Source organism: Lactuca serriola, chromosome 1 (assembly GCF_051521515.1).
Source record: "Lactuca serriola cultivar US96UC23 chromosome 1, Lser_US96UC23_V15, whole genome shotgun sequence".
Classification (NCBI taxonomy): Eukaryota; Viridiplantae; Streptophyta; class Magnoliopsida; order Asterales; family Asteraceae; genus Lactuca; species Lactuca serriola.
Window position 1 is genome coordinate 159,011,543 of NC_136408.1, and position 26,607 is coordinate 159,038,149.

General features: G+C 38.4%; 1 protein-coding gene across 1 annotated transcript; it reads left to right on the plus strand.

The window, feature by feature from the left end:
• Positions 1–22,099: 22,099 nt before the first annotated feature.
• LOC145063513 (uncharacterized) lies at positions 22,100–25,268 on the plus strand. Its single transcript, XM_079011116.1, has 3 exons — positions 22,100–24,115; positions 24,191–24,440; positions 24,520–25,268. The coding sequence occupies exons 1-3, from the start codon at positions 22,100–22,102 to the stop codon at positions 25,266–25,268; spliced, it is 3,015 nt and encodes a 1,004-aa protein (XP_078867242.1).
• The last annotated feature ends 1,339 nt before the right edge of the window (positions 25,269–26,607 follow it).

Consider the following 26,607-nt stretch of genomic DNA (forward strand, 5'->3'; position numbering starts at 1 on the left):
TGGACAATCTCACTTGCTTTCATTAACCGAAAGGGATCCCACTGGAATCATTGATGCTTGACCCACCACTTGCCGTCTCCACTCAAGACTCAAAATTATCCGAAATCCAATGCATTAAATTCGGAAACCTCGATACACCACATAGGACCTCACGACATCTCGTCTCATCCACTGATCTTCCTATTCCACAACCTGAAATTGGTTGTTTGATCAACTTCTACCCTTTCCAAGCTGAATAACAACCCTATCATTGAACCAGAATTTCTCAACCGCCGAACTCACCCTATGAGCCAACCATCTCGAATTCACCATTATGACCTTGAAGAATTCCCATTCACCCCAAGGTCTCCGATCAACGGCCACTTGCCATGGAGGCACTCATCCTTTTCAAACATAATGTCACACCCCAAAACCGAGAACGGCGGAAACGTTCTGGGGCGTAGGACGTCATGTAGAGTATCACAACACAGTAAAAGTAAACAAGCAAACAACATCATCCATTGCATTAAATATATATAATTTTAATACAAGCGTGTTCTGTACAGTTATAGACACCAAAAATATAATGTAAATCAAAATGATAAGATAAGTCTTGGATGCGCTCCATCTTCTCAAAAGATGGCCTCGGTACCTGTCTATTGATGACCTGAGAATACAAGTTATTTTGAAAGAGTTTATCAGCATTAAGCTGGTGAGTTCATAAGTATTTTAGTGTCAATGTTTGTTATCAAAACGTTTGAACATGTCGCAAGTGTAAGTTTGTAAAATGTATGTAAATGTTTGTAAGTGTTTGTAAAAGTTTGAATCTCTCAGAAAAACCTATATTTTCTATTAAAGTAGCCTTCTACTAAGGCTTAACTGTTTTGTATGTTCGTTTGTTGTAAAAGTGTGTAATTTCCCAAGTGTAACTATCATTAACAAAATATAGTTTGTACCTTAATGCTTAAGTGAAATAATCACTAAATATATGAAATGGGTAAATTATTGTAGTACTGTAGTGTTGTATTATAGGAACTACTGCTGTACTAACTACCTTAAACCGGATTTATATTAAGGTATCATGTGATTAATTGTACCATACTATTGACTGGTAAACAACGACAAATGAATGGTCGTAAAACGGAATGACGTTTGGCACCCGCAGACCTACAGGTCCGGCTGTAGCTAGCAGCAAGGTGTAGGATAGTAAATCCAGTATAGATCTATATGCAAAATCACGCTCTCCCTTCAAGAGACTCTGGCTACAACTCGGGCCATGACATTTAAGGCATGCTCCGATACAGTGGATCACAATTGTTAACGTATTCATGTAATGTAATGTAATGTTACTTGTTCTAGTATCGTTGTATATGTTCTCTTCCTTGTATAGTTGTATATGTTCTCCTTCTAGTATAGTTGTATATGTTCTTTCTCTAGTATAGTTGTATATGTTCTCTATCTAGTATAGTTGTATATGTACTCATAGTAATAAGTATTGACTCATGAATGAACTGACTCATTGATCTAGCAATAGTATAAGTATGATTCTGTATTACCCCGATGGTATCTTACTAATGATGTACTGATACGCATGAATAAAGGAGTACTTTTATGTCTATATATGTACATATGATATATAATTAATATTGAAACGACCCTCGGACGGCTAACCAACATCCCACCAGACCACATCCAAATTGAGAAAAAGGAAATAGGGAGGATGGCCTTCCTAAGCCCTTTAAACATTTCTTATATATCTATACATATATGGGCATGCAATTTATAAGAAGTATAACAAAGTTTAAATAAAAGTATTTGGTAAGAAAAGAGTTTGTAAAGCATTTTGAAGTAAAGCAGTTTGATAAACAGTTTGAACAGTGATAAAATCATTGGTTTTATAGTTATTAATCACATGTGATTGATGTAATAACTATAAGTATTTAACTTGTATTCCCCCCCCCCATAAAAGCATTTAAAACATTTAAAAGGATTTCAAAGGTTAATTAAAGGGGTATGAACTCACATGTGGTGAGTGGATTGGATTGAAGTGTCGGATACTGTACTAGGTGGCAAACGGAGACTTGTTCACACGCACAAGCCTAGTTATCATATAATGAGCATATATATAACTAATTAGCCAAATAATAACTAATAAAATTTGTTGGGACACTCTAGAACATGTAACCACTTTGTATAAGTGTTATAAGTCCTAAAGGTTGCTTCTAGGTTGTTGTGGGACAAGGCTAAAGGGGTTTAAAGTTTCCAAGGGCCTTGCATATGTGTTTACCACTCAATAAACTCCACACAAGGAGTTTACGGTCGTAAACCCTTGAGTTTACTGCCGTGAACTCCCAACTTGGTGGTACTTGGTGTTTTGAAGTGTTATTTGATTTCTAGAATAAGTCTTACTTGGTGGTTTTATCCTTTGGGTAGTTTAGGGCATTAATACACTCCTTTTAGGAGTTTTCCGCCCAAAGACCATTTCTTTTGGAGTTTACAACCGTAAAGTCTCATGAGATGGGTATTTTTGTGCTTTCAAGTCTCATACTCACATAGGATATGTTCTAGGAAATTGTTTAAGGCAAATGAAGACTCTAGGCACACTTTGGTGCCCCTTATTGGTGTTCACGGCCCATAAACATTACCAGGGCCGTAAAATCACTTTAAGGGGGGCCTTTGATGTTTTAAAGTCCAAAATTTAGCTAGGATTAAATGGGGGTTAATGTCCAAGGCTTTAGGAGTAATTAGGGCACCTTTTGGCCCTTGAATTTGGAGTTCACGGTCCAAGAAGTTCTTGGGCCGTGAACACCCAAAGCTTGGTGTTTTTGATCGTTTTCTAGTCTCAAATATACATACATACAAGCCTAAGCTAGCCACTTAACAAGGAAATGGGACTAGGTAGCATTTAAGCCTCATTTTGGAGTTTACTCTCCAAGAACGTTCTTGGGCGGTAAACTCCCGAATCTCACAGATTTGTCATGTAATCTATGTTATTAAGCATATAATAAGCATTATAAAACAACTAGAGAAGTGTACTCACGATTTGGAACGAAAACCCGAAGATCCGTGAGAGAGAAAATGGCTTTTCTCTAGTTGGAAATGCGAATAATGAATGAATTTGGTTCATAATTCTATTTATAGTCCTGAGATATTTTTGACAAAAAATATTTTTATTCCTGAAATGATTTCTAATATAACAGAGTGTTGGAATAACAGTGTTGCACAAAACCATAGTCCACCCACTCTCCTGATATTTACTGAAGTGTAAACCCTGAATTACTCCAACTTATACGAAAGGTCTGAAAATTGACTATGACTGTTATAACATCTATTGAAGTGATATTGTTTGCACATAATGGGAATTTCGGGTTGTCACATCATCCCCCCGTTAGAAGGAATTTCGTCCCGAAATTAGAATTTAAGCAATTAAGAAGTTACAAATAACTAAGCGAAAAGATGAGGGTATTTTAGTTTCATCTGATCCTCGCGTTCCCAAGTGAATTTCGGTCCTCGCTTGGCGTTCCAGCGAACCTTCACGATCGGGATACGACTTTGCTTCGTCTGCTTGACCTCACGGTCCATGATCTCTACTGGTTCTTCCACGAAGTTGAGGCTCTCGTTGATCTTGATTTTGTCGAGTAAGATTACAAGAGTCTCGTCGGACAGACACTTTTTGAAGTTAGACACGTGGAATGTAGAATGTACGTTACGAAGTTCGTCGGGTAGGTTGAGTTTGTAAGCCATGGGGCCGATCCTTGCGAGGATGCCGAAGGGTCCTATATATCTCGGATTAAGCTTCCCACGCTTACTGAAACGTATCAAGCCCTTCCAGGGTGAGACTTTGAGAAGGACTCGGTCTCCCACCTGGAATTCCAAAGGTTTCCTTCGCTTATCAGCGTAGCTCTTCTGTCGGTCTCTAGAGGCTTTCAATCTTTCACGAATTTGAACGATCTTCTCTGTCATTTCCCGAATGATCTCCGGACCCGTGAGAGTGCTTTCGGGAACTCATCCCTTAGCTAACTGGGTATCACCTACCTCAGCCCAGCACATAGGGGATCTGCATTTCGGCCATAGAGGGCCTCAAACGGTGCTGCCTTTATGCTCGTGTGATAACTGTTGTTGTAGGAAAATTCGACGAGGGGTAAATAGGTATCCCAAGATTTTCCAAAGTCAATTACACAAGCACGCAACATATCTTCTAAGGTCTGGATTGTTCTCTCACTTTGTCCGTCGGTCTGTGGATGGTAGGCTGTGCTCATGTCTAGCCTTGTTCGTAGGGAGTGTTGTAGCGATTGCCAGAATCTGGAGGTGAACCTACTATCTCTATCGTAGATAATGGATATAGGTACACCATGTAGTCATATAATCTCCCTAATGTATGTTCTCGTAAGCTTCTCCATCTTGTCAGTTTCTTTGATAGGTAGGAAGTTTGCAGACTTGGTCAATCTATCGACGATGACCCATATGGTATCAAGTCCACCCGTTGTCTTGGGCAACTTGGTTATGAAATCCATAGTGATCCGCTTCCACTTCCATTCTGGAATCTCTGGTTGTTGTAGTAAACCAGAGGGCTTCTGGTACTCGACCTTAACCTTTGCACAAGTAAGGCATTTACTTACGAAGGTAGCAATCTCTACTTTCATATTAGGCCACCAATATAGCTTTTTAAGATCCAGATACATCTTATATGAACCTGGGTGGACATAATACCGAGTGTTGTGCGCCTCGGTCATGACCAAGTCTCGAAAACCACCGTGCTTCGGTGTCCAGATCCGGTTCATGAAATATAAGGCTCAGCCACCCTTGGCTTCTAAATTCTTATCCATTCCTCTTAGGGATTCACTCGCCACGCTTTCAGGTTTCATAGCTTCAAGCTGGGCCGCCTGAATTTGCGTAGAAAAGTGGGAATGGATAGTCATTGTCAACGACTTGACTCTTTGACCAGAATATTCCTTTCGACTTAGGGCGTCTGCTACTACGTTGGCTTTACCCGGATGATAACAAATTTCGCATTCGTAGTCACTGAGTAGCTCGACCCACCGTCGTTGTCTCATGTTCAACTCTTTCTGGTTGAATATGTGTTGTAAACTCTTGTGGTCGGTAAAGATAGTGCTTTTCGTTCCGTACAAGTAATGTCTCCAGATCTTTAGGGCAAACACAACTGCTCCTAGTTCAAGATTGTGGGTCGTGTAATTAACTTCGTGTGTTTTCAGCTATCTCGAGGCGTAGGCGATGACCTTACCTCGCTGCATCAGAACACATCCGAGCCCTTGATTCGATGCATCGCAATAGACTACGAAGTCTTCTATCCCTTCGGGAAGGGATAGTATTGGTGCGGTGCACAAGGCTTGCTTGAGCGTTTGGAACGCTCTTTCCTGTTTCTCTTCCTAGTCAAAGGCCACACCTTTCTGGGTCAGGGTTGTCAGAGGTTTCGCTATTCGGGAGAAGTTCTGTATGAATCTGCGGTAGTAGCCAGCGAGGCCTAGAAATTGACGAATTTTTGTGGGCGTCTTCGGTGCTGACCAGTTCTCAATGGCTTTAGTTTTGGATGGGTCCACGTGGATTCCCTTTTCGCTTACCACGTGTCCTAAGAATTCGACTCTTCGGATCCAAAATTCACATTTCGAGAACTTCGCATAGAGTTTTTCTGTTCGTAAAGTTCCTAGAACTTGTTGCAGATGATCGCCATGCTCTTCCTTACTTCGGGAGTAGATCAGAATGTCATCAATGAATACAATGACGAACTGATCCAAGTAAGGTCGGCATACTCTATTCATCAGATCCATGAAGACTGCGGGCGCATTGGTCAATCTGAATGGCATTACTACGAACTTGTAGTGTCCGTAACGAGTTCGGAAGGCTGTCTTCGGTACATCCTCCTCTAGCACTCGTAACTGGTGATATCTGGATCTCAGATCAATTTTGGAAAAGTAGTTCGCCCCTTGTAGTTGGTCAAATAGATCGTCTATGCGAGGCAGAGGGTAACGATTCTTGACCGTTAGTTTGTTGAGTTCTCTGTAGTCGATACACATACGGAATGATCCGTCTTTCTTCTTAACGAACAAGACCGGTGCTCCTCAAGGTGAGAAACTTGGTCTTATAAAGCCCTTACTGAGCAGTTCGTTAAGTTTACCAGATAGTTCCTGCATCTCTGTTGGTGCTAATCGGTAGGGCAACTTGGCTACTGGGGTAGCTCCTGGGACTAAGTCGATTCTGAACTCGACCTGTCGTTGCGGAGGTAATCCTGGTAGCTCTTCTGGGAAGATGTCAGGAAAGTGGCTCACTATTGGAATGCTCTTTAGTTCTTTCGTCTCTAGGCTCGTATCGACGACGTGAGCAAGGAATGCATGGTATTCTTTACGCAGATACTTCTGTTCTTGAATACTCGATATAATACGAAGACTCGCACCGGGTTTGTCGCCGTAGACGATAAGAGTTTTGTTAGACGGAAGGTTTAGACAGACTGCTTTCTTGAAGCACATGATGTCGGTGCGATGAAGACTTAACCAATCCATGCCAATGATAACGTCGAAGCTTTTAATTGAGACCGGCATAAGGTCGATTGGGAATGAATGGTTATCTAGAGTTAGGGTACAGCCTAAGTATATGCTATTCGTACTTTCTATTTTTCCATTAGCCATTTCTACTGTGAATTGTTCTTTGAGTGTGTGTGGTGGTTGTTTAAGCATGCGAGCAAATTTATGATTCACGAAGCTTCGCTCCGTTCCACTATCAAACAGAATGCACGCATAGGAGTTATCGAGGAGGAACGTACCAGTCACCACCGTCGGGTCAGCAAATGCTTCCCTATGGCCTATTGCTAGTACCCTCCCTGCTCCTCCATCATTCTTCACTTTGGGGCAGTCCCTCTTATAGTGGCCTGCTTCGCCACATCCATAGCAGGTCGGGCTCGCACCAGAGCCGGGGACTTGGGTGGTCGGCCTCGCCGGGGATTTACAGAAACGGACGCTGTGTCCTTTCCTGTTGCAGTTAGAGCACTGCATTTCATGGCAGGGGCCGTTGTGGTGGAAGTTTCATTTGCTGCACTTAGGCAAACTTCCAGCATACTGCCTCACCGGAGCAATATAAGCAGCAGGGGTTATCGCGGCATGCACTGCCACAATTTGCTGCTTTTTGGCAGCCCTTTGTTTCTTTTTCTCCTCCCAGAACTTCCGCTTAGTGTCAGCGGGTTTTGAGTGTTCCGGGATGGCTACAGTTGTTGTTGTTGTAGTTGGGGATTTGACTCCATGGTCAATGAGTCGATGTGCCAGTCGTTTGGCACTGTCGAAGGTAGCAGGGTTGGATGATAGGACATTCCCCTGATACGGAGGCACTAGCCCCCATATGTACCTTTTGATCTTTTTCCCTTCATTGGGAACCATATTGGGGCAGAGGGCCACCAGTTCGCTGAATCTGGCGATATAAGCGACCACGTTGGTGCCCTTCATGGTCAGGCTCCAAAGCTCCTGCTCCAATTTCTGGATTTCGCCCCTCGGGCAGTATTCCTCAATCATGAGGTCTTTCATCGTTTCCCAGCCCATGTCGTTGGCTATGACGAGGGTTAGAGCTTTAACGTTGTCGTTCCACCACGTCAGAGCCTTTCCTTCAAAGGTGCATGCGACATATTTGACTTTGCTCGCAGCAGGGCATGAACAGATTTCGAAGACTGATTCAGTCTTCTCGAACCATTGCGAGAGGGCAATAACTCCGCCGGTCCCATTAAAGGACTTCGGCTTACAGTTGGTGAAATCCTTGTAGGAGCACTCTCTCGAGCGCACAAGGGTTTCAACCGGAGTTGATTCAACAGGGGTTCCACCTCTGCTGGCATCAGAAGAGTGATACTGAGCCATGACAGTTGCCACTGCTGCGGCTATGGCAGCATTCAAGGCTGCAGTATCGATGACCGGAGGCGGAGGAGGTGGAGGTGGTGCAGGGTTTCGCCTTGTTGACCATCGCGGAGGCATCTTTCAGCTATTAGTTTATAAAGATAAGCAAAGTGGTAAGAATCAATTTGTAAGTAGGGTGAGAGTGACACATGGACTAACTAACCATAGCCCAACAATTGAATGAGTGTTTGAGATCACAACAAAGAATATTAGTAGGAAAAACACAAGTATACAGATTTTTCCCACAGATTAGATAGACGTCAATAATACTGGTATTACCGATGTAATGAGTTTAGGGAAAATCGACCTAACAGTAGGTCTTACATCATACCATACAGAAAAGTTTGACAGTTCTTAGATTCCTAATTAGAGTACTGAAAGTTAGGAATATTTTACAGAAAAGTTCTACTTAGAGTACAGATGTTAAAGGCTATTCCTTAACCAAAAGACAGAGATGTACTAGACATCTTCTAACGGCGATGGGAAATCCTCGGGCGAACCCTGAGGTCTGCAACTTGACGAAACACCTCCTGAAGGTGTCGCTCCTGATCTCTCTGACGGGCTCGAAGTTCCAAGACTTCAGCTCGGGAGGCAGCCAGCTGCTGCTGTAGGGTTTCATTGGTTCTCCGGGTCTGTTCCATGTCTTCTTCAAGACGGCGGATGCGGACTGTGTTGACACCAAAGTTGGCATTAATCTCCATGACCCGGTCGATGGCTGCTCCACCCTGTTCAACATTACGAGCTATTATGCGGATAATGACGGGCAGAGCTCGGTCAGCAGAACCACCTTCACTGACGTTGTAAAAGCTTTGATCCCCAAAGTAAGGTAAGGGTTGACCCTGTTCGTCACTCCAGCGATTCAAGTTGGTTGCCCACAAGGGTGTAGGACCTGGAAAAGCTGGTTGGGGGTTGTTGTTCGGGGTTTGACCTACTAGTGGTAGGTTGTTGACTTCAGGCTCGGAGTCGGATCCATCAGAAAAGCCTTCTGCGAGGTGATCATCCAAAGGGATTGGATGCTCATCTTCGGGCTCTTCTTCGATCCACCCGGCATTGCCTTCATTTGGAAAGTACGGGTCGTCGTGATGGAATCCAGCCATTTAAATCTACGCGAGAAGAGAGGTATAATAATATAGTATATATGTAGCTAGTAGTAGTACAAAATACACCTATAGTATTTTAAGTTTAGGTTCTACTGATCTTCCTGTGGTATTGTTGGTAATTTTTAGACTTGTTAACATATCACAACCATTCTAGGGCATATGCTAATCACTCCTCGGACCAACATAGTTGATCAGGCTATGCCATTCCCAAGACTGACCATACATCCCCGAGCTCACTTGTGATATTTAACAATCATAATACTTTTGTTCTTGTCATTGTGACACTGATTTTAGTATGAATGCAGACTAGTATACTTAATTAAATATTTTAATATTTAAAGTATAGACTCTTGGTCAGAGTGCTTTAATCCCAAATGGGTTTATAGTTAGTATATTTTTTATGGGTTGATATACTTAATTCATTATAAACAATGCTCTGATACCAATCTGTCACACCCCAAAACCGAGAACGGCGGAAACGTTCTAGGGCAGAGGACGTCATGTAGAGTATCACAACACAGTAAAAGTAAACAAGAAAACAACATCATCCATTGCATTAAATATATATAATTTTAATACAAGCGTGTTCTGTACAGTTATAGACACCAAAAGTATAATGTAAATCAAAATAATAAGATGAGTCTTGGATGCGCTCCATCTTCTCAAAAGCTGGCCTCGGTACCTGTCTACTGATGACCTGAGAATACAAGTTATTTTGAAAGAGTTTATCAGCATTAAGCTGGTGAGTTCATAAGTATTTTAGTGTCAATGTTTGTTATCAAAACGTTTGAACATGTCGCAAGTGTAAGTTTGTAAAATGTATGTAAATGTTTGTAAGTGTTTGTAAAAGTTTGAATCTCTCAGAAAAACCTATATTTTCTATTAAAGTAGCCTTCTACCAAGGCTTAACTGTTTTGTATGTTCGTTTGTTGTAAAAGTGTGTAATTTCCCAAGTGTAACTATCATTAACAAAATATAGTTTGTACCTTAATGCTTAAGTGAAATAATCACTAAATATATGAAATGGGTAAATTATTGTAGTACTGTAGTGTTGTATTATAGGAACTACTGCTGTATTAACTACCTTAAAACGGATTTATATTAAGGTATCGTGTGATTAATTGTACCATACTATTGACTGGTAAACAACGACAAATGAATGGTCGTAAAACGGAATGACGTTTGGCACCCGCAGACCTGCAGGTCCGGCTGTAGCTAGCAGCAAGGTGTAGGATAGTCAATCCAGTATAGATCTATACGCAAAATCACGCTCTCCCTTCAAGAGACTCTGGCTACAACTCGGGCCATGACATTTAAGGCATGCTTCGATACAGTGGATCACAACTGTTAACGTATTCATGTAATGTAATGTAATGTTACTTGTTCTAGTATCATTGTATATGTTCTCTTCCTTGTATAGTTGTATATGTTCTCCTTCTAGTATAGTTGTATATGTTCTTTCTCTAGTATAGTTGTATATGTTCTCTATCTAGTATAGTGGTATATGTACTCATAGTAATGTAATGTATATGTTCTCATAGTAATAAGTATTGACTCATGAATGAACTGACTCATTGATCTAGCAATAGTATAAGTATGATTATGTGTTACCCTGATGGTAACTTACTAATGAAGTACTAATACGCATGAAGAAAGGAGTACTTTTATGTCTATATATGTACATATGATATATAATTAATATTGAAACGACCCTCGGACGGCTAACCGACATCCCACCAGACCACATCCAAATCGAGAAAAAGGAAATAGGGCGGATGGCCTTCCTAAGCCCTTTAAACATTTCTTATATATCTATACATATATGGGCATGCAATTTATAAGAAGTATAACAAAGTTTAAATAAAAGTATTTGGTAAGAAAAGAGTTTGTAAAACATTTTGACGTAAAGCAGTTTGATAAACAGTTTGAACAGTGATAAAATCATTGGTTTTATAGTTATTAATCACATGTGATTGATGTAATAACTATAAGTATTTAACTTGTATTCCCCCCCCCCCCATAAAAGCATTTAAAACATTTAAAAGGATTTCAAAGGTTAATTAAAGGGGTATGAACTCACTTGTGGTGAGTGGATTGGATTGAAGTGTCGGATACTGTACTAGGTGGCAAACGGAGACTTGTTCACACGCACAAGCCTAGTTATCATATAATGAGCATATATATAACTAATTAGCCAAATAATAACTAATAAAATTTGTTGGGACACTCTAGAACATGTAAACACTTTGTATAAGTGTTATAAGTCCTAAAGGTTTCTTCTAGGTTGTTGTGGGACAAGGCTAAAGGGGTTTAAAGTTTCCAAGGGCCTTGCATATGTGTTTACCACTCAATAAACTCCACACAAGGAGTTTACGGTCGTAAACCCTTGAGTTTACTGCCGTGAACTCCCAACTTGGTGGTACTTGGTGTTTTGAAGTGTTATTTGATTTCTAGAATAAGTCTTACTTGGTGGTTTTATCCTTTGGGTAGTTTAGGGCATTAATACACTCCTTTTAGGAGTTTTCCGCCCAAAGACCATTTCTTTTGGAGTTTACAACCGTAAAGTCTCATGAGATGGGTATTTTTGTGCTTTCAAGTCTCATACTCACATAGGATATGTTCTAGGAAATTGTTTAAGGCAAATGAAGACTCTAGGCACACTTTGGTGCCCCTTATTGGTGTTCACGGCCCATGAACATTACCAGGGCCGTAAAATCACTTTAAGGGGGGCCTTTGATGTTTTAAAGTCCAAAATTTAGCTAGGATTAAATGGGGGTTAATGTCCAAGGCTTTAGGAGTAATTAGGGCACCTTTTGGCCCTTGAATTTGGAGTTCACGGTCCAAGAAGTTCTTGGGCCGTGAACACCCAAAGCTTGGTGTTTTTGATCGTTTTCTAGTCTCAAATATACATACATACAAGCCTAAGCTAGCCACTTAACAAGGAAATGGGACTAGGTAGCATTTAAGCCTCATTTTGGAGTTTACTCTCCAAGAACGTTCTTGGGCGGTAAACTCCCGAATCTCACAGATTTGTCATGTAATCTATGTTATTAAGCATATAATAAGCATTATAAAACAACTAGAGAAGTGTACTCACGATTTGGAACGAAAACCCGAAGATCCGTGAGAGAGAAAATGGCTTTTCTCTAGTTGCAAATGCGAATAATGAATGAATTCGGTTCATAATTCTATTTATAGTCCTGAGATATTTTTGACAGAAAATATTTTTATTCCTGAAATGATTTCTAATATAACAGAGTGTTGGAATAACAGTATTGCACAAAACCATAGTCCACCCACTCTCCTGATATTTACTGAAGTGTAAACCCTGAATTACTCCAACTTATACGAAAGGTCTGAAAATTGACTATGACTGTTATAACATCTATTGAAGTGATATTGTTTGCACAGAATGGGAATTTCGGGTTGTCACACATAACACATGCATTATCTCGCTATGCACCTCGTCTCAATCACCAACAATCTTGGGCTCAATGAATTCTCATCGCCGGTCTCTATATCCAGATCTCTAACGATTCTCGATCAAATCTTTGATCCCCTAAAGAAAATACCCAGTTCTCCCCCACTTAGGGTTGGAACCATCCCCAATCGGCGCACCAACAATCTATCACACCGACTGTTTCCACCAGTAATCATCGCACCTACTCTTGGAAGGTGCTACGCAATGCTCGATGATCTCCCGACAGAGATCGAGCGACTCCAAATGCCCTAAAACTCAGATGAAATCATCAGAACTTCCCACCATGACTGCCTTTAGTCATTCAAAATCTCACACCATTCCATCACCAGACCTCCCAACTGTCCAGTATTAACCCTGACTCTTAGTCTGGAAGTAATGATCTACCGTACTCCTTATCATCGACTCCTCAACCAACGTTCCGTCACGTCACTTATCATAAGAGCAGAAACCATATTCCCACTCTTAATACCCATCAAAGACAATAATGGCCATCGCCCTGATATACTCCTCTTGATTGTCCGACGCTGCAGCTAACACATGCCCTACTATACTCAATTAGGGTGTATCTGTTGGGTTTTGAGCTTTGTAACAATCCTAAGTCTACATGCAACCCTAAATACCTTGGATCTATGTTTTCTATATTATACATGTAAATATGAACTTTCCAAGGTATTCATCCTAACTAGCATAATAACATTGCTTCATATGAATATATATAAGTTAGAATTACATACCTCTTTGATGTAGAAAGTCTTCATGAAGCTTGAGTTCCTAGTGCCCCAAGTGTGACACCGCAAATGGTTCACACAACACAAAATACACATGGAATGACTTGAGAGAAATTGGAACACTTCATAAAATCGGCTAGCCCTTTCTATAACTCATAGTGGCCGATTTCTTGAGCCATGGGATTCTTTTATATGGTGGCTATTAGGGTTACCCCATGTAACTCATAACTTTACCCATTCCTTATGCTCCATGGATTTTAATCTCCATGGAGTATCCATGGGTCACCCCATGGACTTAGTCTAACATAAGGAATCTTGGATCACAAGCCCACATATATAAGAATGAATGATTTCCACAATGAACCCATATATTTAATTAGTCTACTTTTGATTACTTAATTAATTCCAAATTAATTCTTGATCAATACTAATTAAATAACCTTATTAATATATTAGAACTTATAATATATTAACCAACCTTAAGTGTTATTTCTCTCATTATAGTCTATCCAAATGCATGATGCCATACAACCCAAATGGACCATGCCGGGTCGGGTCAAGTCTTACCAATTATAGTTATGGACTTAGACATTAATCCAACAGTCTCCCACTTGGATAAGTCTAAAACTATTATTGTGTATGACTTTAAGAACCGTCTGGCAATCGTAGCTCTCAAAAGCTTCTATCGAATTCTGACCTTGTAGATGAACTCTGACCTTTGTCAATGACTTGTCCATTAGATAAGGGATCATATATTCCTCCATTATAGATATCATCTGGACTGAGGCATGAATTATAATCATTCTCTCTGTCCATTTGTTGTTTCCCGATTTCCAATTTATGATGACTGCCTAATTGAACAAATCAAATTAGTCATGGCTCGGCCGAGCACTTACATTTGTCATCACCAAATCATCGAGGGGCCCACATATATCGCTTTTATCCCGAAGGTAAAAGGAATGGATAAACTTCGACTCATATGGCTTGTTCTACTACTTGTTGAATCATACACAAAGACATTCTTTATAACACTGAGTTACCGAATGCATTTTCGTGCAATCAATGTACAACCAACTCATAGTACTAATCTCTACATTTGTCATAACCATACTAGACGTAGTACTAATCTCTACATTTGTGCAATCAATGTTTTATAACACTGAGTTGCTGTTTCCGCGGTTTGTAAGTTTCTCATAACCATACTATACGTAGTACTAATCTCTACATTTGTCACCCCAGACCTACCGGTCTAACTGGATCTTACAGTTTAGGTGCGGGTTCGTCAAACCCGTATAGATCTATACACAAATTCGCGCTCTCCCTCCAGGAGACTCTGGTTAAAGATGGGGACTTTCGTTTTGGTACTAACAAAGACATATGTCTCACATGATTGCTAACAACAAGTTCACGAGTAATATGATGAAATACCTTTTGTATGAAAAGATTATCCTTGTTATGAAGAATGCATACTTGTAAATAAAATGTTGGTATAGTTAGATCCGTAAGTGTTCTTATACTATAGTATTTTAGTATGTTCTTTTGTCATAGTGTTCTATGTTATAGTATTTGTATACGATAGTATTCTCCTAAACTATACCTATTATAGTTTACTAGTAGGTTCCATTATAGTATTTGAAGAAATGAATGTACACCTTTGCTACTCAAAGGTATTGAACTGATTGAATAGTACTTTTATATCAAGATATGTATACATAATATATAAGTTTAAAAGGAAATTTCGTAACACATTTGAATGAGTCTAATAATAAATATTGATGACTTGATGTCAGTGTATACAACGATTTAAAAAGTAGTTTGTTTGATAAGACAGTATAAAGTAAAAGAAATCCCTTGTTCGAAAACACAGTTATAAATCGCATGTGATTGATTATATAACAAAGAGTATAACAAAAGATTTATGTTTTTCACACGATGATAACCTTGTGTTTACTTGTATTCCCCCCCCCCCTCCCCCTTAAAGTGTATAAAATGCATTTATAAAACATTTGAAAGTATAGTTATAGGGGTATGAACTCACCTGATAAGTGGTGAATCGAGCAGCGTTTCGTTTCCAAAAAGGATCGTTCTTGACGTAACCACGAGTCTTGGGTGAAGAAACGAGCTTCACGCGGGCAGTACTTCGACTGGAAAGAAGTTAGTTTCTCGGGAGATTTGGAGCGTTGGGACTCGCGTCGTGTGTGAGAGGTGTTACCGGGGCTTCGGGGTGGTTTAGAAGGGTTTAATAGCGTGTAGAAGTAGGAGAGAGGATGGGGTTGAGCAACCAAACTTGAAAGGCTTAGATTTCTTTATATAGTCACAATTTTGACTCTCACCTCGTGAGTTTTTCATAACTCACATCGTGAGTTTGGTCCCGAATCGTCATGGCATGCGTCACTCGTTAACTTGCCTTGGAAGGGTCAGTCTGGCAGCTCACCTCGTGAGTTTTTTTGTTTACCTCGTGAGTCACCTGACAGCATTGGGTTTTGGACCCCGAACTTGTAAAATCCGTAACTTTCGTGTACGAGCTCCGTGTTCGACGTTCTTTATATGCACGCGTAGCTGAAAATATGCTCTACAACTCTCGTTTAGACTCCGTTAGCTAATTTTGAATTTATTTTGAATTAATTATTTTTAACGGGCCGGGACTGGAAAAGTCCGTTAAAAATCCATAACTCCTTAATCTGATGTCCGTTTTAGTCAGACTTTTCACCGTTGCACTACTATTGTTGATGTCTTTGATTCTTATTTAGGTTGTATCGGCCAAAAATCTCACGATCTCTATTTCGAGTTTTTAGCTGTCTACTCCTATATCCGGATCTTGGAAAAATCATAACTTCCTCATACGAAGTCAGATTTGGACGTTCTTTTTACGTACGTTTACAGTTTAATGATATCTACAACTTTCATTTAGATACTTACAACTAAAAACTATTGTATCGAAACTTCGTGTTTTTACGTCTATCCGTATTGCAGGTTTTGTTGGGAATCTTAGAATGGTTATAACTTCTTCGTTATAACTCGGATTTTAGTGTTCTTTATATTTACGAAAACCTTGATTCGATTCCTACCACTTTATTTAACCCAAATAAGATTTTAGGAAAGTTAAATTTTGACCTAAATTTGACTAGTGTTACATTATATTGTCTCGAAATATCGGGTTGTCACAAATAAGGTACATGCCCGAGGATTTAGGATTTTTGTCCACAGCGCGGACTCGTCGAGTCCCTTTATTAATCCAGTCAGCAAATTGCGATCCTACTCGACGAGTCTAGCCGTCAACTCATCGAGTCTAGGCGTCAACTCGTCGAGTCCCTCCTCATAACTCAAAAAGAAATACTCAAATCGTCATGCCTGGAAATCCGGATGTTACAAAAACAATCTAAGACATCAAATCAAGTTATTTTCACTTACTAAAAATTCTGAAGATCCTCTACGTTTGAAATCTTTTTAACGGGAAAAACATAAAACTGAAATTATATTTTAAAAGAACTCTCAAATGTAAAGGTTTTCTTAGTAAAAAGTTGATGGATTTTTTGAAAAAAAATAATTAAAGTCGAAGGATTTTCAGAAGAAAAGTTTGGCTAAACCAGAAAATTATCTTTATATCTATAAAAGATGACCAAATAAAAAACGGAAAAATACAAGCATTTTTTAATGTAATTAAATGAAGTTGAGGATAATGCCGAAAAAAATTCATATATAAATTTTTTTAATGATTTTTTATTTTATTTTATTTAAAAAAAAATTTGTTTTTTTTTAATGATTAACTCCCGAAAATATGCTTTGGAGCCCATAGTCCATAGATGTGGAAAGAAAAGGAATCATAGATACATCAAATAATAATTTAGCTTCCTTAAAAATGTATATGTACAATGATTCTTATTACGATATAAGATTGCGTAATTCAGAAAAATTTAAATGGACCTTTCTAGGAACTGTGAATAACAAAAATATGCTTTCCGTAATGAATTTATTTGTTTTTGAAATATCTAAATAGAGCTTTAATTCGTAGGTTTCTTTCTCTCATCATCAATACATACTTTTTTCAACTTGATTCAATCTTGATTTCATGATATGTTTCTTATCCTATAAAACTCTCATCCACCTTTTATATCTCCACCCATGATGACCTACCGATTTCTAGAAAACAATATCATGATTATTAGCTTAATTGAGTAATTGGCTTCAATATCCAAATAAAGTTCGTAGAAACTTCTTCTAATGAACAATATCTCTTTTCACATGCAGCATGCCAATGTTTGTTGATGAACTCTCTACTTCGTTAGAAGTAAAAGATTTCACAAACGTTAAACCTGCTCAAGAACTTGCTAAGTATCCAGCCTTCCAATTTTTGTACAACTAAAGGTAAAACCTTGACATATTATGTTAATAATCTTAAAACCATAGAAAATAAAAAAGTGTTTGCGAATGATTTTGTTTGTCTTTATTTACATCATTCATATTTTAAAAACTCATAAGAAACAAAAGGAAGTTACCTTTGGCCGATTTCTCTATTTTATGAAGTTGATAGTCCTTTTAATTTTGTGATTCATGAAGAATGGAAACAGTGGAATTTGAATTGGGCTATTAAATTGTGGCCCGTTTTTTTTATCAAGTGGGCTGTCAGATATTTACATGTGGGCTTCCAAGAAAGCAGCACGGTGTTCGATTTCTTTTTGTAATGTCTTGAATTCATAACTAAGATATTCTTCACCTAAATGGAAGAATCTTTCATCTTTTTTGCGAGTTGATTTTCTATTTTTCTTTGGAATGTACTAACAAATGGCCTTTATGGTTTGAGTTAATTTGACTGTATAGTCCATTACTTATTTTTTATTTATTTTTTTTTTAACTTGGAAGGTCTTATTATTTGTTTTTGTTACGCGTTTGATCATTATTTTTTGTTTTTATTATACGTCTGGTCCTTGTCTTACCTAAAAAGACTATTATTTTAATAGGAAAAAAATAGTAGGGTATGTAAGGTAACGTGGGGGGTATGTGGTGTGTTTATTTAAATAAATTAAAAAATGAAGGAAAAATAGTATTTTCAGGTAAGACAGTGACCAAGTGCGCAACAAAAACAAACAGTAGGGACTTTACGAGTTAAAAAATAAGTTAGGGACCAAACACGCAAATTTCCCTAAACCATAGGGACCATTTGTGTAGTTTAATCTATAAAGAAATATCTCTTATCATATCTCATGAGAGATCTAAACTGTCCACATAAATCAATGTGAATAAGGTCCAAAAAATCCTTTTTGACAACTACCTGTCAATGGTGTCTTTGTTATTTTGTGAAAAGTAAACAAGACTCATATACATCATATAACTCTAAGTCGAATGATCCAATATCCCATCCGGTTGGAACTTAGCGATGCATTTCCTTTTTATATGACTAAATCGACAATGCCATAAACACAATTTCTTCATTTTATACTTGGAAGAATCGATATTTAAGATTAACTTATCATTTTTCCTCAAACCTATAATGGTTTCATATATGTCATTGCACATTTTTTCTTTGAAATAAAGATCACTATTTTTTAAAACCAAAATAATAACATTATGAAATTCAAATGCAAAACCTTCTCGATACAATACATGAAATAAAATAATGTTTCATATCATGTAAAGCGAACAACAACAATCTAATAAAATAATTGAAATCCCACTAGACAAAATAAGCTCGTAATCCCGAATCGCAGTAATTGTGAGGACAAAAAACCTGAATTTGACATGTGGAATAGTAAGATCACAATCGACACAATGATTTGGGTTTTTGTCACACCCCGAAACCAAGGATGGCGGAAACGTCCGGGGGTGGAGGACTTCATGTAAAGTATCACAACAACGAGTATAATAGTGCTCAAAGTACAAACAACCAACATAAATATAATTGAAAAAGTTACATCATAGTATAAGTTTACATGTTTCTAAATCAATTATATTATGTTGACAAAAATACAATGTTTGACGCCTTAGCGTTCCATCCTCAAAAGCCGTTGTTTACCTGTTTTGCTGATTTCCTGAGAATACAAGTAGTTTTGAAAAAGTGTCAACAATTAAGTTGGTGAGTTCATAAGCTTTTTGAATGAAATGTTGAAAACCTTCCTTGTAAAAGTAATGTTTGTTCCAGAAAATCCAATATTTTCCCTTTTAAAATGTAATGTAGTCTTAAATGCCAAGACTAATAGTGTACTAGTATTTTTCCATATAAAATTGTAAACCATGCATGTTTATGTCGACATAAACTTGTTAGTTTAAATGGAAATCCCGTAAATCTTATGTTTGTTAATACCCCATGTAAGTTATTATAACCATACTATGACTTAGTTGGCCTTGTATACGATGTTCTTCAGGCGTCAGAATGTTAATAACATTTGTCACCCCAGACCTGCCGGTCTAGCTGTTGCATGCAGCTAAGGTGTGGGTTTGTCAAACCCAATATAGATCTATACACAACTATCACGTTCTCTCTACAAGAGATTCTGATTATAATTACAAGACTTTTGTTGCGCTACTTTGGAAGTAACGTGAAGCGGATGTCTCACAAATTTATTGATTAACAGATTTACGTAGTGTGAAATTGAAAAACCCATTTTTGTAGAAATGTGCTCTTTCGTAATGTATATGTAACAAAAACTATACCTATTATAGTTTATCAAAATGTTTGTAATCCGTAGAATTCTTTTTCTGTGTAAGTAGAATATATAGTAAAACATAATTATGTTTACTAATGCCTCATCATGCATTAATTGTAATAATAAAGAGTTCTTACAATTTATTGAACATTTTTCTGTAATATAATTATATCCCAACAGAAATCATATGCAAAATATGAAGCCATCAAAGACTTACACTTTGCTCAACATGTTACAAAGTGTTAATAGATTTTTAGATTCCCCTAACTAGTGCGAAAATGTTTATATTCACAGACAGGTCCGAATTCGTAGCTACAGTGATAGGCAGTTTTGTAAAAATCACCATAAATTGTAGCAACATCGTATGGACATGAGCAAGTAGTCATTTTAAAGGTATAAACCTGAACTATATCCACATAATACTGTTTTGAAAACTAAAAGTTTAAGATGTTGAAAACAGTTCGTGAATGAACATTAACTTTTCTGTTGAAAGCTGATGTTTGAGTTTAGTTATGTTGTTGGTGTTTTAACTTGTATTCTCCTCCTAAAACTTGAATAAAACATGAAAACGTGGGGGTATGAACTCAACTTGTGTGATTTCAGTAGATGGATGATGAAGAAAAGGAGTTTCCTAGTCAAGAACACTTGGGAGGTACTTGAGGATTGGAGGATTTAGTAACAAATATGATGATATTTGTGTAAGGAATCCATGATTTGAGTGAAAGGATGAAAGATAATCAAATGTAGGATGAAGTTACTTTCCAAAATTGGAGGGAAATGCTCAAGAATAGCCTTGAATTTCGAGTTTTAGAGAGAGAAAGTGAGAGAGAAATGGGTTTGATTCTTCTTGAGAAAGAGTGAATAATGTGGGAAGTGAAGTGAAGATTTCCAGCCCTTTGATCTGATTATGGGCTGGTGAAAGAGTGTGAAAGGACAACTAATTGACTAAGTACGGAGGAATAGTGACTGAGTATGGCCCTGGAGTGGGTGTGGTGGGTTGCTTGTATCATAACTTTAAGGTAAAGTCAACACTCCACCTCAATATTTTACCCACTAGATTATATTATTATATATAGATTTCCATAAAAATTTGCTTTAATTGTGAATATTTAGGGTCTTATATGTCAAAATATGATTTTTGGTGAAAATCGCACGTTAAAATCATGAAAAACGGGCTTAAAACGTGAAAGTGATCGAAAACCGGGAAAAGCAAAAGGAATCTGCGAAGTTCGGAATTGGGAGCCGAGGGTTTGGTCATTAGGGGGGTGAAAAATGAAGGTAGGTTCGGTTGAGGGTGAGAACTGAGAGGAGATTCGGTTCCAGGAAATTTCGCAGGCGAGAAGGGAAGAAGCAAAGGCGAGGGTAAGAAGGGAAGGAAGCGAAAGCGAAGTTCGGTCCCTGCAGTGCTTTCGGTCCTCGGGGTTTCGGTCCCCTCTCTCAGTTTCGGTTCCTGCTGTTTCGGCTTCTTCTCTTGGTTTCGACTCCTATCCTTCGGTTCTTAGGGCTTCCCTTCTTAGGGTTTCGGCCCTAACAAGGTTCGGCCCTAAATGGATGATTTTCGCGTTAACTCTCCGTTTTGCATAGTTTTCGGCTAAGTTAAAGGTCGGGATGCCCCCAAATCATTATAAAAAGTTGAGGTAGGTTATGAGAGAGATTTGGGAGACAAAACTGCAAATTTGCTCCTTGTGGTTTGGCAAAACCTTTGGATGGGGTCCAAAAAGTTTCCAGCTTGCACGAAAGGTCCAAAATCAAGGTTTTCATGGGTTTTTAGTCCATTCCGTCATTGACCGTTTGTTTGGGGCTGTTAGTGCCTTCACGTGCCCTCCATGTGAGGGCATTTTGGTCATTTTAGGTCCTAGCCTCCGTTGCCGCCACTTCAATTAATAAGATTGCAGACTGTACTCACTCCTTCGTCTTCTACTCATACCTCTTGATTCAAACGCAAAAACCCTAACGATCGTCTGAAAATTGGATTGTGTTCCTACTTTTGAAAATGTGGGGACTTAGAAATGTTGGAGAGATTGTCAACGTTCAAGAAGTTTATGGTAAGATTCAAACTTAGAAAAACTCTGTATTTTATGATCAAGCTTCAAAATTTGAAAAACTCTAACTAACAATCGTCTCTTTCTGTTTTGAAGCTGGTTACCCCAACATATTCTCTATTGAACTTCATCACGGAGGGAGTTTCACAAAGTTTCCAAATATCAGGTATATTAATGGCCAAGTAAGGTACTTTGATGTTGTCGACATTGATGAATTCTCTGTTCATGAACTAGACTTGATGATGAGAGAATTAGGGTATGATGGTACTGAAATCATGTATTACCATTTCCGTTTGCCTAATGAAGGATTTGACTTTGGACTCCGAGCATTAGGTAACGATGATGATGTGCGTAATCTCTCACGGTATGTTACCCATAATAACAAAATGATTAAAGTGTACACAGAGCATGGTCAAACGAACTTGCTTACATATTTTATGTCCCCAACTGGTCCAAGAAGGGTTATAATAGAAGACATGGGGAAGCAGGATTCCATTAGACCCTCATCACCTGTAGTTGCTCATGAAGTGGTAACTCCAATCCAAATTGATGTTGGTGAGGGTGATTTAGGGTTAGCATTAACCTTATACAAATCAGCAACACCTGAATTTAGTAGGTCTAAAGGTTGGAAACATAGTAAAGGGGCATCGTCTTGTAGTACAAAGCTTAACTTGGATTGGGAAGGTGCTGAAAAAACAATGGCAAGTGGTGAAGTTGATAAGGGTAAGGGTGTAGAAGGATTTGTAGATGAATTTGTTGTAGTTGATGCAGAAAAAGAGTTAAACAAAGAGATTGATGTGAATGAAGAACTTGATGTGAACAAATCCAATGGTGAGGGTGTAGAAGGATTTGCAGATGAGGGGTATAGAGTTGTCATGGATAATGATCCTCAAGGAGTCAATGAATTTTCAACTAACGTCAACATAGATGATGAGTTAATGAAAAACTTTCAACCTTTTGAAGACCAAGATAGCATCCCATTTAATGGGTTTGAAGGCCAAGATAACATTCCTTTCAATGATGAGTGGAGACAAGAGGAGCCTGATGACATTGATTTTGAGAATCAAAACAGTGAAGATGAAGATAGTGACTTTATGATTGATGAGGACAACATAATTGAAGATGTTGACGTTGACATGGAGGATTTCAATCTAAATATTGATACAGAAGCAGAGTTCAATGGATGTCAAAGAATGGGTGGTCAAAGAAATGAAGATAGTGATGAAGAAGATGATTTGGAGGTAATTGACAATGACGAGTGGGATTCATTAAGTGAGGACTCAGGGGACAACAGGAAAAGAAGAGAAATGATCAAAGAGCTGGGGAAACAAACCTTATGTTCTGCTGGTGAGGTGCACAAGGTAGCTTTTCATATTGGGCAGAAATATAAAGCCAAGAAAGAATTGAAAGACAAAATTGACCTGCATGCTTTAGACACAAGGAGGAATATCTCATTCACAAAAAACGACAAGAGTAGATTGACAGCTGTTTGTGATGGAACTGTAGTTTTAAATGCAAGTGGGGTAGGTGGACCTACCTCTAGGAAAAAGGTAAAGGGTAAAGATGTAAACTCAGATAAAGTTAAATGCACATGGAAACTTCATGCATCTAGGTCAAGTGAACAGGACTATTGGTTTATTAAGACCTATAATCAGAAACACATCTGCCTCCAAACACGAAAAATCAGATCTTGCACAGCAACATTTCTTTCCAAACGTATTATGGATCAGATTGAAGCTAATCCTGGACTTCCTGTTCGTGCCCTACAAGAGCAACTCCAATCAACTTATGGAGTTAGTATTTCAGAAGAGAAAGCATTTAGGGCAAAAGCATTAGCCACCAAAAATGTTGCAGGGGATTACGTAAAGCAATATGCAGCTTTGAGAGACTATGTACTAGAGCTACAAAAGACAAATGAAGGTACAACTGTAAAGATTGATGTGGTTTCAGAACCTGTGGTTTCATCCCCAACCAGGCAATTCAGAAGGATATACGTGTGTTTAGGTCCTTTGAAGAAAGGTTTTAAGGCAGGTTTGAGAGAATTTTTAGGCTTAGATGGAGCCTTCATGAAGGGACCTTTCCCAGGTCAAATACTAAGTGCAGTTGGTGTTGATTCCAACAATGGAACCTACCCATTGGCATATGCTGTTGTTGAAAGTGAAAACACTTCAAGTTGGAAATGGTTTCTTCAGTGTCTTGCAGAAGATCTTGACTTGTATTCAAATTCCAACTTCACCTTTATCAGTGATAGACAGAAGGTACTATAGTTACATTTAATATTGCATACTAGTTGCATTACAGACTAATTTCTTATTTTGTTTTGGTGACAACAGGGTCTTCTACCAGCCATAGAACAATTGTTCCCTAATGCAGAACACAGGTTCTGTATTAGACACATATACCAGAACATGAGGATCAGATTTAAGACTACAGAATACAAGGAGTATTTTTGGAGGTGTGCTACAGCCACCACCATACCAGAGTTTGAAGCTGTAATGGTAGAGCTAAGGAATTATGACATAGAAGCATATCAGTGGCTCTTGAAAATCCCTCCACATCATTGGGCTAGAAGTCATTTTTCAGGTATTTTCTCAATTTGTTGTCTTCTTTTTTATTGTAGTATAGATATACACTAACTGTTGTTTTGTTAATGAACTATTAGGAAGGGCAATTTCAGACATGTTATTGAATAACCTTTGTGAAGTGTTCAATAGCAAACTTGTTAAAGGGAGAGACAAACCCATTATCAGTTGTTTGGAGTTCATCAGAGAGTACCTTATAAAGAGAGTATGCAATGTGATGAAGGTGTTAAACAAGTGTCAAGGTCCATTAACTCCAACTGGTACTAGGATTTTGGAATCAAACACAACACTAGCTAGTAAGTATCATGCACGATGGAATGGGGGACAAAAGTATCAGGTTAAAGGTCCATGGAATGATCAACATGTGGTGGACATGGAGAAAAGGGAGTGTAGTTGTAGAAAGTGGGAGCTTACTGGAATTCCTTGCAAACATGCAATTGCAAGCCTAAATGAAATGGCAGACAATAATGAAAAGGTGGGAGAACTATACACCTATGTGCATAAGGTGTATTGGCTTGGTACATGGAAAGAGATGTACTCCTTCAAGGTGGAGCCTATCAAAGGTAGAGCCATGTGGCCTAAGAGTGACTGCCCAACAAATCTTGTGCCTCCACCACACAACAAAGCTATAGGCAGGCCAAAAAAGAAAAGAAGGATTACAGCAGAGGAAAGGATTGAAATCCAGCAACGTAAGAGGCAAGCAAACAGTCAAAGTCAAAATGATAATGAAACTCAATCACTGAGCAGGAAGTTTTTGACTGTGACATGTAGTAAGTGTAAGCAAAAGGGTCACAATGCCAAGACCTGCAAGGCCAAAGATGGGAATTGATGTTTAAGTACTTTTTATGTTTGTGAAGACTTGTTAATGCACTTTAGTTGCTACTTTGTTGCCTTTTTTTTTGATCCATTTTGATAATGTACTTTGATGCCCTTATGATAATGTACTTTAATGCCCTTTGTTGGTAATGATTGTGTTTTGGCATTTATCTGTTATGGTCCCCTTTTGGTAATGTTGTTTGTTATTTGTTTATGTTGTACTGTCAAAGCATGAAGATGTTATGGCAATGTACTTAATGTATGCATATAAAACCATTACAATTGCATATTCAAACGTAGAGAAAAACCATTACACTTGCATATCATGTCAAGATCAAACCTTTATAATTTCATATTCATAAAAGGATAAAACCATTACACTTCCCATTGTCATAAATGCATTACATATACAATGATCCAAAAGATAACACTTTTAAGTGGTTACTACCAACAAAAACATATATAAACCACAATTAAACCTTCTAGCACCAAAAGACAACATTTTTAAGTGGTTACTACCAACAAAAAAGTCCTAACCTCTAATTCCTATTTCCAAAACAGCACAAACAACAGAAACAAAACCCACAAGACAAGCAAACACATCTTCAGCTGGCCCACTTCAACCTCATACCTATTCATTGTTCTCAACAGTCCTGGTATGATAACAGTTGATCTTTGACACATAGGGGGATCGAACCACCCCAAAAATCCACATCTGGATCCCTACAAGAATACATTAAAGTAGAAGAGTTATTGCATAACTACCGAAATATCATAACCTAATATGAGTTTGCTTACCATTTTAGGGCATGCATAGAAACGACGACCAGGGTTTCGTGAAGTCCATGAGGTTCGCACAACAGCAACGTTCCCACAGAAGCAGAGCACCATTTTTGAATCTCGTAGCAGTAGAAGTAGACGAGACATGAAGAAGAAGAATCCTTTGAGAGACGAAGAAGAAGCCCTTTTTGTTGCTTCTCTGTAAATAAAAATGAAGAAGAAGAAGAGGATTACGTATGAGTATGTATATAAAGGAGAAATATGATATTATTTAAAATAAGTACATAAAATGACCAAAATGCCCTCACATGGAGGGCACGTGAAGGCACTAACGGCCCCAAACAAACGGTCAATGACGGAATGGACTAAAAACCCATGAAAACCTTGATTTTGGACCTTTGGTGCAAGCTGGAAACTTTTTGGACCCCATCCAAAGGTTTTGCCAAACCACAAGGACCAAATTTGCAGTTTTGTCGATTTGGGAGAGAGAGAGAGATTGATAAAGAGAGATTGAGAGATACTTTGTTTGTGACCTTTTTGGATGTTTAGCTTCTCAACGCAAGGTTCGTACG

Excerpts from the sequence above, each read along its gene's own strand:
- LOC145063513 (XM_079011116.1), top strand. The coding sequence starts at position 22,100 with ATGAGAGAATTAGGGTATGATGGTACTGAAATCATGTATTACCATTTC. Across the intron at positions 24,116-24,190 it reads TTATCAGTGATAGACAGAAG|GGTCTTCTACCAGCCATAGA; the intron begins GTACTATAGTTA and ends TGGTGACAACAG. Across the intron at positions 24,441-24,519 it reads GGCTAGAAGTCATTTTTCAG|GAAGGGCAATTTCAGACATG; the intron begins GTATTTTCTCAA and ends ATGAACTATTAG.